Here is an 18,621-nt window from a genome sequence, read left to right on the forward strand (position 1 = left end):
GGGGGGGGGGTGAGGGGGAGGGGAGAGAATGGGGAGGGAGGGAGGCAGGGAGAGAGACAGAGCAGACCAAGAGGGAGATGTTCAATTTCTAGAACAATTGGGAAGATACTGTTCTTTTTAGCAATTGCAATCTGAAAGGAAATATGTTTTTCTTAAGTCTGGGTTATAGGAACCAGCTGTGGTCTTTAGGGTACATTAGTTTGAATTCTAGTCCCAAGAGAGACACGCGATTACTTTCCTGGCAGATAACAGTCTGTGACCTGGGAACAAAGAAGCTTGCACTCTTCCAGTGATAGTTCTTCCTATTCATAACTGTCCCTTTGACCGACCTCTCAAAAAATAAAAGATTAGAAAGATCTGTTTCTGGTGCTGTGCTGGGTGCTAGCAATATGAAGTGATACTAGTAGAAGAGACAGACAAAGAAATAGGCAGATTAGAGTCATTCACAGGGCTGTGAACAAGAGAAAACAGAACAACAAATAGGAAGCACCTAACAGGGTGGCTGGTTCATAGGAGAGCCTGTTTTTGTTGTTGTTGTCTTAAATGTATCACCCACTGCTGTATTCTCAGAACTATAGGTAGTTTTTGTGTACGCAGACGCACACATCCTGCTATATTCATCGTGGGCAGACAGTAAAGACAAGTTAGTAAATGTAAAGAGGGAAAGAGAGGTTAATAAGTTGGGACTTTTTAAGGCTACCTTATTTGTCTTTTATCTTCCTTGGTAGTATCTGTTTCTCCTCTTTGCCAGAAAGTGTTTAATAGCATAATATGATCAATATTAGTCTACCAAAAAGTATAGCCTTAGTGCATGGCTATGACTAAGTGTAGTTCTGCGGAGCCATTTCTTAGCAGCGGCTGAAAGAGTCTAAAAATGGGCAGATTTTGGCCTAGCCATGACTTGATGGTAGAGTGTGTCAGGGAGCCTTATAGAAAACTGGGGTGACCCTGTGGTGATACAGACCCATATACCAGCAATCATTCCCAGAGTCTTCAGACTTGCTGCTATTATATGGTTTGAGTCAGATTTGCTCAGCTTTATGGCTTTGACTCAGCATCCAGAGTCCTTTGGGTTAAGCAATTCTCCCTCTGACTCAAAGAACGTCGTAAAGAAAAATTAAAAGAAAAATGATTCTACTTGAATGGGCATTTAACCTCTCTGAAGATCCTGTATCCTCTTAGGTTATGCAGCTTTGTTGTGAGTCACTGGAGTTGGGTCATCCCAGCAAAATAATCAGCTAGAATGTGATGAGAAATATAATTGGCTCAGCTGGAAAGCCTGGCCTGAAGACAAGGTTATTAGTCTCAGAATAGACAGGAGCCTGCAGCCTAGCAAAGAGAGATGGTAATGAAGCTTTACCATGCCATCATTTCTTTTACACTGTGTAGTCCATTGCCCACCCAGCAACAGTGAGCCTGGCTCTTTCTTTTCTTTGGGGGAATAGATATCTCAGACTCAGGGTGAACAGCCTAGTAGGAAGCAGTGGAGCCCAGCGATGATTTATATCTTGTATGATAGCTACCATGCATTACACACTTACTCTATGCCAGGCACTTTTCTAAATGCTTTCATCCAGTAATTAATTTAATCTTCACAAAGAACCCTATGAAGAGGGTGCTATTATGATTTTCATTTTACAAATGAGGTATCAGAGGCTTAGAGAGGGAAGTTATGAAACTTGAGGACTGAGTAGCATGTTGGTGGCAGGGACCGTACCCACCATGCGCCATCTCTGGCTACATGTTGGCTGCACAGGTCACTAAATCAGTGGCACAAATTTAATTCCTTATGTGATTTCTCAGTTGCCCAACCAGCCAGGAGGTATTTTTCACTTTCAAATAATAACTTCCCAAGGGAATTTGTTGTATATTCAATTTTTTTTTTTTTTTTTTTTTTTTTGCGGTACGCGGGCCTCTCATTGTTGTGGCCTCTCCCGTTGCCAGCTCACAGACTTGTACTATGGGGTTGCACAGAATTTTAAAAATGAATTCCTTGCAAATATTTAAATCAGGACTTTTCACATAGAAACACATAATAAAGATTTTGGGTTTCTCTGGAGGAGTTGGCAACACTGTCAGGCAACACTGACCTCACGTTCTCTCGTGTTCTCCCAGGCAACACCCGACCGGCACTGCTTCCTTAGGTAAAGCGAGAACGCTCTCCATCATCAGGTGGCCCATTTGACCCCCTTACCTTCTGCCGTTGAGCAGTTTGAATTAATATGTAGTACCCTGGGCATCATTTGTAGTCATAATAATAAAACGCCTGGGAGGACTGCCCCTGACTTGTTTCCTGCTGACGATGTCTTTTTTTGCCCTGACCCTAGTCTGTGATTGCAGTGGGAAGTCCAGGCAATGTGTGTTTGATGAGGAACTTCACAGACTGACAGGAAATGGATTCCGCTGCCTCCACTGCAGTGACGACACGGGTGGCATTCACTGCCAGAGGTGCAAGGAAGGATTTTACCGCCAGAGAGACAGAGACCGCTGTTTACCCTGCAACTGTAACTCCAAAGGTAGCTGGGTAAAGGGGGAAAGAAAGAGGGAGGGGGGAGGGGAGAGAAAGGGGAGGGTGTGAGGGGGAGGGGAGAGAATGGGGAGGGAGGGAGGCAGGGAGAGAGACAGAGCAGACCAAGAGGGAGATGTTCAATTTCTAGAACAATTGGGAAGATACTGTTCTTTTTAGCAATTGCAATCTGAAAGGAAATATGTTTTTCTTAAGTCTGGGTTATAGGAACCAGCTGTGGTCTTTAGGGTACATTAGTTTGAATTCTAGTCCCAAGAGAGACACGCGATTACTTTCCTGGCAGATAACAGTCTGTGACCTGGGAACAAAGAAGCTTGCACTCTTCCAGTGATAGTTCTTCCTATTCATAACTGTCCCTTTGACCGACCTCTCAAAAAATAAAAGATTAGAAAGATCTGTTTCTGGTGCTGTGCTGGGTGCTAGCAATATGAAGTGATACTAGTAGAAGAGACAGACAAAGAAATAGGCAGATTAGAGTCATTCACAGGGCTGTGAACAAGAGAAAACAGAACAACAAATAGGAAGCACCTAACAGGGTGGCTGGTTCATAGGAGAGCCTGTTTTTGTTGTTGTTGTCTTAAATGTATCACCCACTGCTGTATTCTCAGAACTATAGGTAGTTTTTGTGTACGCAGACGCACACATCCTGCTATATTCATCGTGGGCAGACAGTAAAGACAAGTTAGTAAATGTAAAGAGGGAAAGAGAGGTTAATAAGTTGGGACTTTTTAAGGCTACCTTATTTGTCTTTTATCTTCCTTGGTAGTATCTGTTTCTCCTCTTTGCCAGAAAGTGTTTAATAGCATAATATGATCAATATTAGTCTACCAAAAAGTATAGCCTTAGTGCATGGCTATGACTAAGTGTAGTTCTGCGGAGCCATTTCTTAGCAGCGGCTGAAAGAGTCTAAAAATGGGCAGATTTTGGCCTAGCCATGACTTGATGGTAGAGTGTGTCAGGGAGCCTTATAGAAAACTGGGGTGACCCTGTGGTGATACAGACCCATATACCAGCAATCATTCCCAGAGTCTTCAGACTTGCTGCTATTATATGGTTTGAGTCAGATTTGCTCAGCTTTATGGCTTTGACTCAGCATCCAGAGTCCTTTGGGTTAAGCAATTCTCCCTCTGACTCAAAGAACGTCGTAAAGAAAAATTAAAAGAAAAATGATTCTACTTGAATGGGCATTTAACCTCTCTGAAGATCCTGTATCCTCTTAGGTTATGCAGCTTTGTTGTGAGTCACTGGAGTTGGGTCATCCCAGCAAAATAATCAGCTAGAATGTGATGAGAAATATAATTGGCTCAGCTGGAAAGCCTGGCCTGAAGACAAGGTTATTAGTCTCAGAATAGACAGGAGCCTGCAGCCTAGCAAAGAGAGATGGTAATGAAGCTTTACCATGCCATCATTTCTTTTACACTGTGTAGTCCATTGCCCACCCAGCAACAGTGAGCCTGGCTCTTTCTTTTCTTTGGGGGAATAGATATCTCAGACTCAGGGTGAACAGCCTAGTAGGAAGCAGTGGAGCCCAGCGATGATTTATATCTTGTATGATAGCTACCATGCATTACACACTTACTCTATGCCAGGCACTTTTCTAAATGCTTTCATCCAGTAATTAATTTAATCTTCACAAAGAACCCTATGAAGAGGGTGCTATTATGATTTTCATTTTACAAATGAGGTATCAGAGGCTTAGAGAGGGAAGTAGACCGGGGCGCGAACCCGGTTCCCCTGCATCGGCAGGCAGATTCCCAACCACTGCGCCACCAGGGAAGCCCTATATTCAATTTTAAATGCAGAATTCATCTTACCAAAAGCTACCATTCCATGCATGGCAAATGAAGCCAACAGCACTCATAATCCCCGAAGTGGTCACAGATTTTGGACGACACATCAATTTCTCCTAAATATAGCAACTAGGCTTATTTTTAAGTGATGATTTTGTGGGCTCAGCAACAGGGCTGAATTATCCTCAATTCTTATAACCCTGATAACGTTTTGTGGATACTTTGAAATTCACTCTGTGTGTGTGTGTGTGTGTGTGTGTGTGTGTGTTTTCCTCCCCGATACCTAAATTCTTGAGATCTGTGTAGACATCAATGATATTGGACTTGTTCTCTTAATTTTATTTTTTTTACATATATATGACCCAGGCAGTGGATTACTCAAGACTAAAACATTTGAGTTATTATTTAAGACATGTCTTAGATAATAATTTAATTATTACTAAATATAATGATTAAATAATAGTAATAATAGTGCTATTTAAAAATGCAAGTGTATATATTTTTAAAGGGTTCTCAAAAGGAAGCAATCTCTCTTGGTTTAAATTTTAAATATTAGTCATTTTAGGGCTTCCCTGGTGGCGCAGCGGTTAAGAATCTGCCTGCCAATGCGGGGTGCACGGGTTCGAGCCCTGGTCCGGGAAGATCCCACATGCCGCGGAGCAACTAAGCCCGTGCGCCACAACTAGTGAGCCTGCGCTCTAGAGCCCGTGAGCCACAACTAGTGAGCCTGAGTGCCACAACTACTGAAGCCCACGTGCCTAGAGCCCGTGCTCTGCAACAAGAGAAGCCACAGCAATGAGAAGCCCGCGCACCACAAGGAAGAGTAGCCCCTTTTCGCCACAACCAGAGAAAGCCTGAGCTCAGCAACGAAGACCCAACGCAGCCAAAAATAAATAAAAATTAAAAAAAAAAAGAATAATTTATTTCTGAAAAACTACTGTAGGAAGAGTTTTCTTAAATTGAAAGCATAGTTTCCATTAATTTGAATGGAGAAAAACAATGTGTTTCTGGGTCCCAGATTAACACCCATTTATGTTAAAAATAATTAAATGGTATTAAAGAAGGAACATTTAATGTTACTCATCAGAGCATAAATTCAAACAGGAATTTACCTTCTTCGCCCCGTCTGCTGTTTGTCTCTAAGTGCCAACCCCAGTGGTCTCTCCTCACTCTCATCTTGTTAAACGCTCTCTTGCCTTAGATCCTGAAAACCATCCCCTCTTCCTTCTCCCTTAACTCTTCTCAGAATTCTCCTCCGTGAGACTTCTCCCTGCTCCCATCACCTTTTCCTTAATCAGTGAGGTTCCATTTCTGTCCAAGGCACCTTCCCCTCCTCTGTCTATCTGCTCCTGGAGCGACCTTACACTTGCTATGGCTTCCTGTTTTGCCTGTGGGCTGAAGGCTCCTAAGTCTTCATCTGCAGCCTCTTTCTTGAGCTCCAGATGAACAGTTTCACCTAAGTTCATCGTGTCCCAAACTAAACTGGTTATCTTCTCTTGATGATTCAGTGTGAGGCCCTGTTCCTCCTCTGGCCTTCTCTGCTTTGTCAGGAGCCTCATATCTAGCGTTGCCCTCTGGGGACCTGCTGTCGTCTATGTTGATCCACCCCTCCCCCATTCAACTTGGGCTGAACAGCCCAAGTCTGTTCATTCTACATCTGCAGTGGCTCTCACAGCGTGTCCCTCCTGCCCTTCTCATCCAGACTCCTCTAATCTGGCCATCGTGTCAGGGGAGGATTTCTGCCCTGAGAGTCTGCTGCTCTCCTGTCCCCAAGCCCTCGTGCAGTTGCTCTAGAGTTGACCTTCTAAACTGCACATCTGATCTCGTCACCACCTGCCTGATCCTCTGAGAACTCCCTATTATCCACGAATGGCTTTGTTATCCTTCCATCAGTTCTTAGTTCACCAGCAGATGCGGTGAGCTAATATAAAGCGCCCAATTCAGTGTCTCACACTGAATTTTTTTGAGCAGGTGCTCAAAAAATGTAGTTTATGTTATTATCACTGAGGGCCCTTTCAAGCGTTGCAGAGTTGACATAGAGACTTTCACAGACTCTAACTGTGAATGTGACTAATTTATTTCATGTTTCACCTGCAGCTGTAGATACAGAGCCAATACTTTTATTGATTTGAATTGTATCCACAAGTGAATTAAAAGTTCACAGACTGGTAAGAAATTAGAAAAAAAAGGAGCTAATGGCTAGAGTTCTGTTGACTTTATAGATTATGAATAGCCTAATTATCACAGTTAGTTGGAATATAGGGATTACTTTATAATTTCGCCAACTGCTGGGAAGTTATCAAGTAGGTGAGCCACCTTCCACCTCATCTTTTGGCTTTTTCCTAACTCCTTTCACAATAGCCACATCCTCTTTCTTAAGGGTTAATTAATCCAACAGATTTCTGAGCCTCTTCTTTGTGTAGGGTGCTGGGGATACAGCAGGGAACATAAGCTGAGGTAGTCATCGGTAAGCAGGGCTAAGGACTGGGGAAACAGTCGGATGGATATTTTAGATATGAGAGTCAGAGAAGGTTTCTCTAGGGAAGTAATATTTAATCAAGATGTAAGTGCTGAGAATGGGCCAAGGAGGGGAGGTTCTGGGGAAAGAGCATTCCAGGCTGAGGGAGAAGCAGGTGCAAATGCCCAGAGGAGAGAAGCAGTTAGCACATTCCAGGAACAGGGAGGGGAGCTGGGGAGCTGGACCTCAGTGAAGGAGAGCGGGAGATGAAGCAAGAGAGGTCGAGTCTGTAGGCCGTGGTACGGAGTTTGCACTTTATTCCGCTCAGAGTGGGGACCCACTGGAAGACTTAAACAGATGAGTCATATGATCTGAATTCCAATTGAAAAGGAGCACTCTGGCTTCTGTAGAGAGAATGGAGCCTAGGGAGGCAAGGATGGAGGCGGGAGGAAGAGTGTGAGGTAGGGTCCAGGTGAGAGAAGAGGGAGGCTGGAACTGGGGTGTGGAAGGGGGTGCAGTGAGGGGTGGCTGGATTCCAGAGTGGCACATTTTGTTATCCTGAGCACCTCTTGCCTTTCATCCATACTCAGTCTGCGAGGTCCCATTTTACAGAGCATGGCTATAAAAAATTAATCACAGGACAAGTGCTCTAGTGCCCCAAACCAGGTAAAGTGCACAGGGTCTTCACGCCTTACAAGGGGTGAGAATTTCTGCCACTCCAGGTAGGTAGAGATGTTTTTGGTTAAGAGGCTTTTTTGTACTCTTAAAATCATACCATACAAGCACTGCCCCTTAAAAGATGGCGTTCGCCTGCCAGAGAGAAGGGAGAATGTGGCTCACTGTCTCATCCTGTCTTCGTGGAGGCCGAAATGCTCATTCACCGGCGTTCCTTCTTGAGATCTCAAGGATTTGACAAACTACTTAATGTTGAAACCAGAGCAGATATATAAATAATAATGCTTTCAGGAGTCATTTCTGTTCCTTTCCCTGAAGAAGCTATCCTTGGCTGTCAGAACTTTCCCTAGTGGGTGGATGCATATCCAGATAATGTGAAAGAATTACTAGAAGCAGCAGGTGGTGGTTATTACTTAGTATTTATTGAGCTCCCATATGGTGATGTTTTCTTCCTAATGTTGCATAAATTAAATATTTCCTTTTCTTTCCTTTTCCCTACCTTGTGCTTACAGGTTCTCTTAGCGCTCGATGTGACAATGCTGGACGATGCAGCTGTAAGCCAGGTGTGACAGGAGACAGATGTGACCGCTGTCTGCCAGGCTTCCACACCTTCACTGAGGCTGGGTGCACCCAAGACCAGAGGCTCCTGTAAGGGCCTGCCCCATCACTGTGGCTTCCGCTGTGAATAATGGCAATTGTATCAACATTAGGGACCACTTCACATTTACTGAGTAACTGAGTTACTGAAACACCGTTTCGAGGACTTCACGTGGGTCATCTCATTGACTCCTCACAATAATCCTAAAAAATTGGGATTAGCATTATGCTTGTGTTAAAGATAAGAAACTGAAATCGTGAGAGGATAAAGAAGATGCCCAGTGTTGCTGGTGAGGGTGGACTTAAAATTCAGGCTCAGAGTTTTGTCTCTGGAGCCTGTGGTCTTCACCCTGACAGCTGCCCCTCCTTTAGATGAACTAGGATGGAAGTAAAGAGTCCTTCAAATTTTAACCTGGAACTCGTTTCACATAAATAGACTCAGAGTAGAAGAACTTTCTGCATAATTTTAATCCCTCCTCAACTTCCTTTTTGGAAGAAGGTGGAGCATAGATTGGAAGTCACATGACCAACCCACAGAGATGCAGAGCCGGCAGCGTGTTGGGCTGGCTTAGAGGAGGGGGATCTTGGCAGGGAAGCCATTGGCTAGAAGGCCACCCACAGAGGAATCGCCTCCCCATTGCCCGTGTTTCCAGCCCCTTGCCCATATGAGACCCACCCACCACCATGCCTGCACCATCCCCATTACCACTGGCCCAAGTTCTCTTACCATCTGGGCCTTTATGTGGATTGTTCTCTCCCAGACTTCCCTGACCCCTCCCTGGGCCCTGTCTCTCTTTTGTAAACCCTTGTAAAACATGAAGTGTGTTATATCACGGCTCTGCTCCAAATTTCCATTAGCTCCTTTCCCACCTAGAATGAGATCCAAACTTCTTATCTAGGCAGGTAGGGCCCCGCAAGACCCTTCTGCCCCCTCCATCCTTGGCCTTAGGCTCCTGCTCCATTTCTCATCCCCTCCCAGCCTTCCTTTTCTTCTTCAAAGGAGCCAAGCGTAGGTGACTTCGGCCTTGGTCTAGAGCACTCTTCCCCCCCTCAGAGCCATGCAGAGCTTCACCGGCTCCATCCCTCCATCTCCTCACAGAGGCCTTCCAGACCAATCCCCACCCCTCCGTGTTCTGACTCTGTTGTTTTACAGTCTCTCATTTTCTACATGCATCTGTTTATCTGTCTCTCCCACTAGAACGTAAGCCGCACTTGGGCTTTGTCTTGTTCACCGCTGCAGGAAGAGGCACACAGAGGGTGTTCCAGCTTGGTTACACTGGCCTTATGCTTTATTGCCATTGCCGTTCATGTATCTGCCCTGCCTTGAGACTCCTAGAGAACAGGGCTGTTTCCTATTTCTTACTATCCCTGGTGCTTAGCAACCAGCAGGTGCTGAACACATGTTTCTCAGAGGATCCTGATAATGGTATAGAGGGACCAAGATGGGGAGGAGACTGTGGGAATTGAAAGATGAAGATTGGGAAAGAAATCTTCAGCAAGCCGGTTAGGACTTGGCATCTGACTGGATGAGGAATGTGAGGGAGAAGGAGGAGTCAGATGCAGGCTTGGCAGGATTAGACGGGGTCATGGGGCCGTCAGAGGAGGAGCAGGTCAGTAGGGAAAAGACAACAGACTTGGTTTTAGACGCATGAGATAAACACATGTGCTTACGTGCCAAACTCAGTGACAGAGGCCGGTGCTTTGATTAGTCAGTCATTAGTCAAAGCTCTAGTCTGCACAAGTCAAGGAGATTGTGCTAAACTTAAATGATGAAAATACTGATTTTTTTTCATCGAGAAAGTCTTGCGACCAAAAAAGAAACAGCGAAACTAGTAGCAATTTAACTCCTAGGTATACATTCAAGAGATATGAAAACATGTATCTGCACAGAAACTTGTACACAGATGTTCACGTTAGCATTATTCCTAATAGCTAAAAAGTGGAAACAACCCAAATGTCCATTCCAATGAATGGTTGAACAAACTGTAGTATATTCACGTGACAGGATTTTATTCAGCCATAAAAAGAAGGAACTACTGATACATGGTACAACATGGATGAATCTTGAAAACATATTAAGTGAAAGAAGCCAAACACAAAAGGCCACATGTTGTACCGTTCCATTTATAGGAAGTGTTCAGAATAAGCAAATCTACAGAGACAAAAGTTGCTCAGCGGTTGTCTAGGGCTGGAGGGAGGGAATGGGGGTGATTGCTAAAGGACACGGGGTATCTTTCTGGAGTAATAAAAGTGTTCTCAACTTGGTTGTGGCGCTGGTTGCACAACTCTGAGGATGAACTAAAACCCATTGAATTGTATACTTTAAATGGGTGAATTACATGGTATGAATCATATGTCAATAGAAGTGTCACCAGAAGAAAGAACTAAATGAACCGAAAGCAAGTAGATGGAATCAATCACGATGAAAGCAGACACCATTGAATTAAATAATAGGGAAACAAATGATAACTTTTTTTTTTTACATCAACTGACCCAGTCATCCAAACTAAACTAAACAGTTTTGTGATGAATGTGGTTTATATACTGGGGAAAACCCCTCCTCTTTATAGGATTGGGTAGCAAACGGTTCCTGGACTGGCTGCCGGCCACAGACCACACTTTGAGCAGCACTCGCATGGACAAACGAATTCTTAAAGGGTCTGAGAGAGATTAGCATGGACAAGAATAGCTAAGAGAGGCCTCACTGAAGATGAAAGATTGACTCAAGTTGGTGACATTTGCTTAGGAGTGCTTGATCTTCACGTGTATAGTTGCAAAGTATTTGGAAACACATCCCTAATTTTCTTTTTCTTCTTTCTCAGAGACTCCAAGTGTGACTGTGATCCAGCTGGCATCTCGGGGCCCTGTGACACAGGCCGCTGTGTCTGCAAGCCAGCTGTCACCGGAGGGCGCTGTGATAGGTCTGTGTGAACTGTGACCCTACGGACACAGTGGGGTGTCCCTCGGCAACTAGCATGAGAATTCATCCTCTGAGTGCAATTACGGAAAAGGGACACCAAACAAATGTTGATACCTTCTTCCTGCCCCCTGTCCTCAAAAACTAGGCTTTATTTATTTATGTTTAATTTTACTTTTTGGCCGCGCTGCATGGCGTGCTTAGTTCCCCGACCGTGCCCCCTACATTGGAAGCGCAGAGCCTTAACCACTGGGACTTCCCTCAAAAACTAGACCTTAAAAAAAGTGCAACCAAGGCCCCAAATCTCACTGGACTCCAAGCTTTTGCTCTGGGTCCCTTCTCTGTTTATGCTGTGACAGAGGCACAGGGTCCCGGTGAGTCCCTGGCCAGCTGGCTCTGAATCCCAGGTGCTCTATACAAGGTGGTACACTGCGATGAGGTCACATGACTCAACCTGGTCCCAGGAAAGGCCTGGTCTAATTAAACATGTTGGGAAAATCTTAGTAGGTGGGAATATCGCAGTGTATGGCCTCAGATAACCGTCTTGTGCTGAGAAGGACCGGGGATGAGATGGTGGTTATGTGCACACACATGAACTAGTGGGGGGAGATGTAAGAGCCCTTTGGGTCCCAAACCACGTTGGGACAGGTGGTGCAACCAGGTCGATCCACCTTCAGTTGCTGCTGCAGGAAATTCCTTAAGTACAAACTATGCCCAGACTTAAAACTCTTCCCTCCCCTGAGATTGTTGTGAGTAGAGGGCTTCGAGGTAGGCCCCAGAGGTAAAGGCTTCCCCCTGATTTCCTTAAAAGAAAGAAAGCAGTTCGTTGGCATCCTGCCAGTCGTGTATACCTGGGCAGAGGAAATGCCAGGTACATTCCTGGCTTTTGTTTTCAGGGGGTTCTTTGCTGCTGAGGTGGGGGGATGAGGAAACATAGCTTTAAGTGTTAAAAAAGGAGTCACTTTCTGAAAGCATTTTAAATTTCAAAATAGAACACAGAAATAGAAAGTCACATAAAACAAATGTCAGCAGGACCAATTATATGAAATCGACCTTTGCTAAAAATTTGCCAGCCTCATAACACCCTCCCTCCTTCCTAGAAGTCACCACTATTCTGACTTACTTACTTTTTTTCATAATTAATTACCCAAGTACATCCTTAAACACGGTGGTTTAGTTTTGCCTTGATTCCCTTCACTTCCCTCCCCCCACCTCCCTTCCTTTATCATTCCCTCTCCACCCTTTCTGTGCCGACCCACTTCTTTCCTCCCCTCCTCCTTCCCTCCTTCCTTCCTTCCTTCTTTCCTTCCTTCCTTGGTTTTTAATCTCTTTTAATCTGAAGGTTTCCTCCACAGAAAATATAATGATTTTTTAAACCCTTTCTCTATAGGAAAAAAAAAACTTATTTATTTACAGCTGGTCTCTGAAGCATCTGTTGTTCACGGCTAAACTGCTTTTCTGTGATTTTGCACAATGAACATATTCTTGACATATAGTCCAGGGGATTAGACCACGTAATTTATCAGCAGATATACCTGAGTTTGAATTTTGTCTCAGCCACTTACCAGCTGTATGACCTTGAACAAGTTTCCTAACCTCTCTGGCCTTGGTCTTATCATCTAAGAAATTTGGAAATAACAATTCCTATCTCATAAGGTTGTACTGAGGATTAAATGAGGGAGCATAAGTAAGGTGCCTGGCATATCACGAGTGCTAAATAAATGATAAAGGAAACTACCATTATTTCATGTAGAAGGATGTCGTTAACTTGAACAGAGAAGAAAACAAATCCTTCCCGGCTTCCCCTGCCCTCTTCTCTATAACCCCAGCCTCCGGGACTTGTCTGCCAGCTGCGGTCCTCAGAGAAGTCACCGGAGGGCTTGAGCTAGGAGCAGAGGGGAGGCCAGCCTACATTTTGCTTTTGTAGGAGCCTCTAGCCATCCTTTTTTGTCATAACCGCACCTGCCCCTCCCCTGGGGGTCAGAGCCGAGGTACAGGGGCAGGGATGGTGGGTAATGCCAGGGAGGGTGGTCTGGGAGGGGTCAGTACAGCTGAGTGGGTGCTGGGGCAGGAGCATTTGCCTTTCTTTTGCTGGTCCCCACTTCCCACCCTTTTGCCCCCGTTAAATACTTACTCCAGGACAGGGCCAGCTCTGCATATCCCTACCTGACTCCTCCCCATCTTTGCCCACTCAATTCCTCACCAAGGATGGGAAAAATCACTGTTTCCAGACCATCACGTCAAACGTGATACTGCTTTACCAGAGCAAGAGAAAGTGAATCTTCTTCATGCTTTCTTTTTAAATTAATCAATCAATTAATTAATTAATTAATTGACTGTGTTGGGTCTTCGTTGCTGCGCACGGGCTTTCTCTAGTTGCGGCCAGCGGGGCTACTCTTTGTTGCGGCGCACGGGCTTCTCATCGTGGTGGCTTCTCTTGTTGTGGAGCACAGGCTCTAGGCGTGCGGGCTCAGTAGTTGTGGCTCGCAGGCTCTAGAGTGCAGGCTTGGTAGACTGTGGCGCATGGGCTTAGTTGCTCCGCGGCATGTGGGATCTTCCTGGACCAGGGCTCGAACCCGTGTCCCCTGCATTGGCAGGTGGATTCTTAACCACTGCGCCACCAGGGAAGCCCTTTTGTGCTTTCTTAATGGGGAGCTGTGATTTGTCCATCAAGGGGTCTGGGAGTTGGGGGTGGTATGTGCAACTTAGTATTTCTCACCTCTGGGAATTAATGGGCCGGGTGGAAGAGAAAGTAGAAATGATCAGTCGTCATATTCTCTATAGGGACAAGAAATAACCTATAATATTGTCCTGATTTCTAAAACATCACTGCAGGTGCCGACCAGGTTACTATCACCTGGATGGGGGAAACCCTGAGGGCTGTACCCAGTGTTTTTGCTACGGGCATTCAGCCAGCTGCGGAAGCTCTGGAGACTACAGTGTCCATAAAATCGCCTCTACCTTCGATCAAGGTAAAGCGATCTGTTTTCTAGGTTTTTTGCTTTTAATGTTGTATAGGGTTTTGTGCTTATAGACTTCCATCCGCAGGATGGGGTCCTTGAGTCATCTTTAGCAACTCTCTTCTCGCTTTAAATGTATATTATTTTGTCAAGCAATAAGGAAGAGCCTAGTGTCTTGTAAAAGTTATAGCTGAATAGTTTACTCAGACCAGCTTATGAATAACTTAAAAAAATAACTACAAAGAGACCAGATTTTCATCTCCCTGCATTTCCCATCCCATCTATTTTAAAACCACAAAAGAATCATTCTTTTGGATTGAAGGGCTTAACATGAGTCTTCCTGGAATTCACATTCGCTAATAATACCGCATTCACATACGCCAAACGAGTTAATTTATGTGAAATTAGTTACCAAGCTACAAAGCACTCTAAAAATGTGGGAGATTAATATGATTTCAACTCTGAGTTTCTCTTTGAACGTACTGGACCCTCTTACCTCACTAAGGCCAGACCCTGTTTATGTAAATAAAATAAAAATGCAAATGACAGGCAGATGAAAACATGCTCTCTTATTCCAAGAGTCAGACTCGGAGACAAGAAGTCACAGCAGCTGTAGGGTAGGAGTGGGTGAAGGTGAATACAAAGTAGAGAGGTGCATCGGGGATTTTGAGGATGGTACACGAATGTGGAAACATTAAGAAATCCCCACTTGTTACTCACCGCTAGTGAGTAGCAATCAAGTCTTGCCTTGTTTAACTCAGTAGATGTTGAGGTTTGTCCAAATGCAGAGTGGTTTTATTTGTGTTTCAGATGTTGATGGCTGGAAGGCTGTCCAAAGAAATGGGTCTCCTGCAAAACTCCAGTGGTCACAGCGCCATCGAGATGTGTTTAGCTCAGCACGACAGTCAGACCCTGTCTATTTTATAGCTCCTGGTATGTATGGTATTTTTCCCGTAGAAGCCAACTTAGAAGACTAAGAAGTCAGGATAGAAAAATGGGGTTAGAAAATGTAGACATCTTATCACTTAGTGTTCTGGGCAGTAGTATCTCCAGAAGACAATTGGGGCTTCAGCCCTTTTTGACAAAGTCATGGCACAGTACAGCAGAACTGGGTGTCCAGGTGGTCAGACCCTGGTTCAGGTCCCTACTTCAGTCAAATGGGAAGTTTCTAGGTTTCCCATCAAGACAAGAAATAAGGTGGCTCGTGGGCTGTAGAGCGCAGGCTCAGTAGTTGTGGCGCACGGGCTTAGTTGCTCCGCGGCATGTGGGATCTTCCCGGACCAGGGCTCGAACCCATATCCCCTACATTGGCAGGAGGATTCTCAACCACTGAGCCACCAGGGAAGTCCTTCTGGCTAGAATTTTAATCCTAGTTCATATCCTTAGCTAATATGTGATTCCTGGGCAAGGTGGCCTCTTAACCTTTCCAAATTTCAGTTCCCTCAGCTGTTGAATGAGAAGAATAATGACAACCTCCACAAATTATTGCCATCAAATGTGATGATGTCGGTGAAAGTACTCTGTAAACTAGAAAGCATTATGTAACAAATGGTATTGTTGCTGATAGACCTGGGATCTTTACATATTGGTCTGTCATAGGGGCCAGGCTATGAATCATGTAATGGATGGAATTGTCTTATAATGAGGCCCTTTTAGCGTTTCAGTAACTAACCCTTCTTTGTGGCCAAGAGCTGCACGGCCATGTCCACTGCCATGAACTGGCTTTTCTGGCAGGGTGGCTGGGGAGGGGTGATGGGTCGGTAACATAGGACTCCGAGAGAAATTGCCAACATCGATGAAAACTTACTCACTCCTTTGCTTCTCCAGTCTCAGAACTGACCTCAATCTTTTCGAATTCTATTTCACAGCCAAATTTCTTGGGAATCAACAGGTGAGCTATGGGCAAAGCCTGACTTTTGACTACCGTGTGGACAAGGGAGGCAGACACCCATCCGCCCATGACGTGATCCTGGAAGGTGCTGGTCTATGGATCACAGCTCCCTTGATTCCACCTGGCAAGACACTGCCTTGTGGGGTCACCAAGACTTACACATTCAGGTAAAGAGAGAGACTACAAGTGGGTCAAAGAGAGCAAACTGTGACTGAAGTCTGATTCCTTTGTTCATCCAATCATCATTCATCGGTTCAACAAGCTTTTCTGAGCACCTTTTATGTACCAAACATGGTGTTATGTGCTGAGACAGGTCATGATTGCGGCCCACAAGCCCCGGACAGGCTAATGGGGGAGAAAAATAAACAGTTGATTATAGTGCAGCTTGTAAGGGACAAGGTGGATACAGGTGCTTTGAACACACACAGGAGATATCAGTAACTCACACTGGAGTGATCAAGGAAAGCTTCCCAAGAAGATGTGACAAGTGAAGAGCCGCTCTTTAAGGAAAGAAAAGGGGGGAAGGTTAACATGGCAGACGAAGTATGTTTGAGGAAGTTTCGTACATTTAGGAAATTCTAAGTGGTTAAGCATGAGTGGAGCATGGGGTCAGGGAGAGGAATACAGTGAGAAGTGAGGTCGGAGAAAGAGGCTGAGGTAAGGTCATGGATGGCCCCATGTGTGTCTAAGGAGGTTACATGTTATCCTGTGGAATGGGATATTTTTTGAAGTGTAATTGACCTACAACACTATGCTAGTTCCAGGTCCAAAACATAGTGATTTGATATTTCTATACATTACAAAACGATCACCCTGATAATTCTAGTTACCACCTGTCACCATACAGTGTTATTACATTATTGACTATATTCCCCAGGATGTACATTTCATCCCCATGGCTCATTTATGTTATAACCGGAAGTTTGTACCTCTTAATCTCCCTCACCTATTTCACTCATCCCCCCCACACCCTCCCTTCTGGCAAATACCTGTTTGTGCTCTGTATCTATGAGTCTGTTTTTGTTCTGTTCTGTTTGTTTGTTTTTTAGATTTCACATAATATTCCATTGCATATATATATATATATATATATACACACACACACACATATATATACACACACACACATACATACATATATACCACATCTTCTTTATCCACTATTGATGGATACTTTTCCATATCTTGGCTATTGTAAATAATGCTGCAGTGAACATAGGGGTGCATATAGCTTTTTGAATTGGTATTCTTGTTTTTTTCAGAAGAATACCCAGAAGTAGACTTGCTGGATCATATGGTAGTTCCATTTTTACTCTTTTGAGGAACCCCCATACTGTTTTTCATAGTGCCTGCACCAATTTACATTCCCATCAACAGTGCACAAACATTCCCCTTTCTCCACATCCTTGCTAACACTTGTTATTTGTTGTCTTTTTGATAATAGCCATTCTGACAGGTGTGAGATGATATCTCATTGTGATTTTGATTTGCATTTCTTTGATGATTAGTGATGTTGAGCATCTTTTCATGTGTCTGCTGGCCATCTGTATGCCTTCTTTGGAAAACTGCTCATTGATTTCCTCTGTCCACTTTTTAATTAAGCTGTTTGTTTTTTTGATGTTGAGTTGTATAAGTTATTTGTATATTTTGGATATTAATCCCTTATCAAATACATCATTTGCAAATATTTTCTCTCTAGAATGGGAATTTTGAATGGTGGGTACAGAGAGTTCAGGGGAGGGGGCGGTGCCTATTAAGTGCTTAGTACTGTGTCAGAGGCTGAGAATTCAAGATGAAGAAACGTGGTCTTTGTCCTTCAAGAGCTCTTGTCTAGTAGGATATGTAACATGTCAAAACGCAAACATAACACAATACAAAATCTCTTCAGTGGTGGTGCATGCTCATGGGGAGTTGGGAGGAGAGGACGGAGTCTTAGTTCTGCCTGGAGGAGCCAGGAAAAGCATTACTAAGGATGCAGTGTGTGGACTGAGAACAGGAAGAAGCACAGAGCTTTCCCAGGGACAAAATCAGGACAACCCGTACATGTGAGTATATGTGGGAATGTGGAAAGGCGTAATACAGGGGATTGGTAAGCAGTATTTATGGCTGGAACACAGCGTGTATAGGGGAGATGGGCAGATAAGATTGAAAATGCTGGAAAAAGACCCAGCATGGTGGTTCTTGGATGTCATGTCAAGGTACTGAGATCTTACCCATGCCTACAAGATGATGGAAAGCTACTGAGAGATTGGAAGTCAAGAATTGGCGTGATCAGGTGTGAAGGCTGGGTGCAAATACTGTGTGGAGGACAGTTTGGGTAGGGTCTTTAATTGAACCACCAGGACACATTCACAGAGGTTCAAGTGAGGGTTGTTGGGCACCTACCCCAGGGCAGAGGTAAAGGTAATAGAGAATAGAAGACCCACAGCACACACACAATGTGTTCTTAAATAACTGAGTGCAACTTATTCTGACGATACAAACACCCAGCTCTCCACGCTGGAACACCCATTCCCACCCTCTCAGCTTGGTGAACTTACTCTTTAAGATTCAGCTTACAGGTTTTTCCTTTGTATTAGCCTTCTCAGAATCCTAGGTAAAGTTACCGTCCATCCTGAGTTTCTATGGCATCCTGTTCATGCCTTTGTTATAGCCCTTTCTGCATTGTATCATAATTATTTGTTTACCCGCCACCCCTGGGAGACACTGATCACCTCACTCTACTTGTCTTTGTATCCTCCGTCCTGATACAGCTTCTGGCTCAAACCAAGTGCACAGTAAACGGTTATTTTACGAATCAGTGGAT

At 44.4% G+C, this 18,621-nt stretch overlaps 1 protein-coding gene across 1 annotated transcript in view; it reads left to right on the forward strand.

Annotated features, from left to right (window-relative positions):
- LAMC2 (laminin subunit gamma 2) overlaps positions 1–18,621 on the forward strand; it is a 62,527-nt gene that overhangs the window by 21,310 nt on the left and 22,596 nt on the right. The window contains exons 3-7 of the mRNA XM_024133850.3: positions 7,963–8,098; positions 10,870–10,968; positions 13,800–13,936; positions 14,735–14,857; positions 15,793–15,982. Of these exons, the coding sequence (XP_023989618.1) occupies positions 7,963–8,098; positions 10,870–10,968; positions 13,800–13,936; positions 14,735–14,857; positions 15,793–15,982 (685 nt within the window). The remainder of the gene's footprint in view (positions 1–7,962; positions 8,099–10,869; positions 10,969–13,799; positions 13,937–14,734; positions 14,858–15,792; positions 15,983–18,621) is intronic.

Source organism: Physeter macrocephalus, chromosome 4, assembly GCF_002837175.3.
Source record: "Physeter macrocephalus isolate SW-GA chromosome 4, ASM283717v5, whole genome shotgun sequence".
Taxonomy (NCBI): Eukaryota; Metazoa; Chordata; class Mammalia; order Artiodactyla; family Physeteridae; genus Physeter; species Physeter macrocephalus.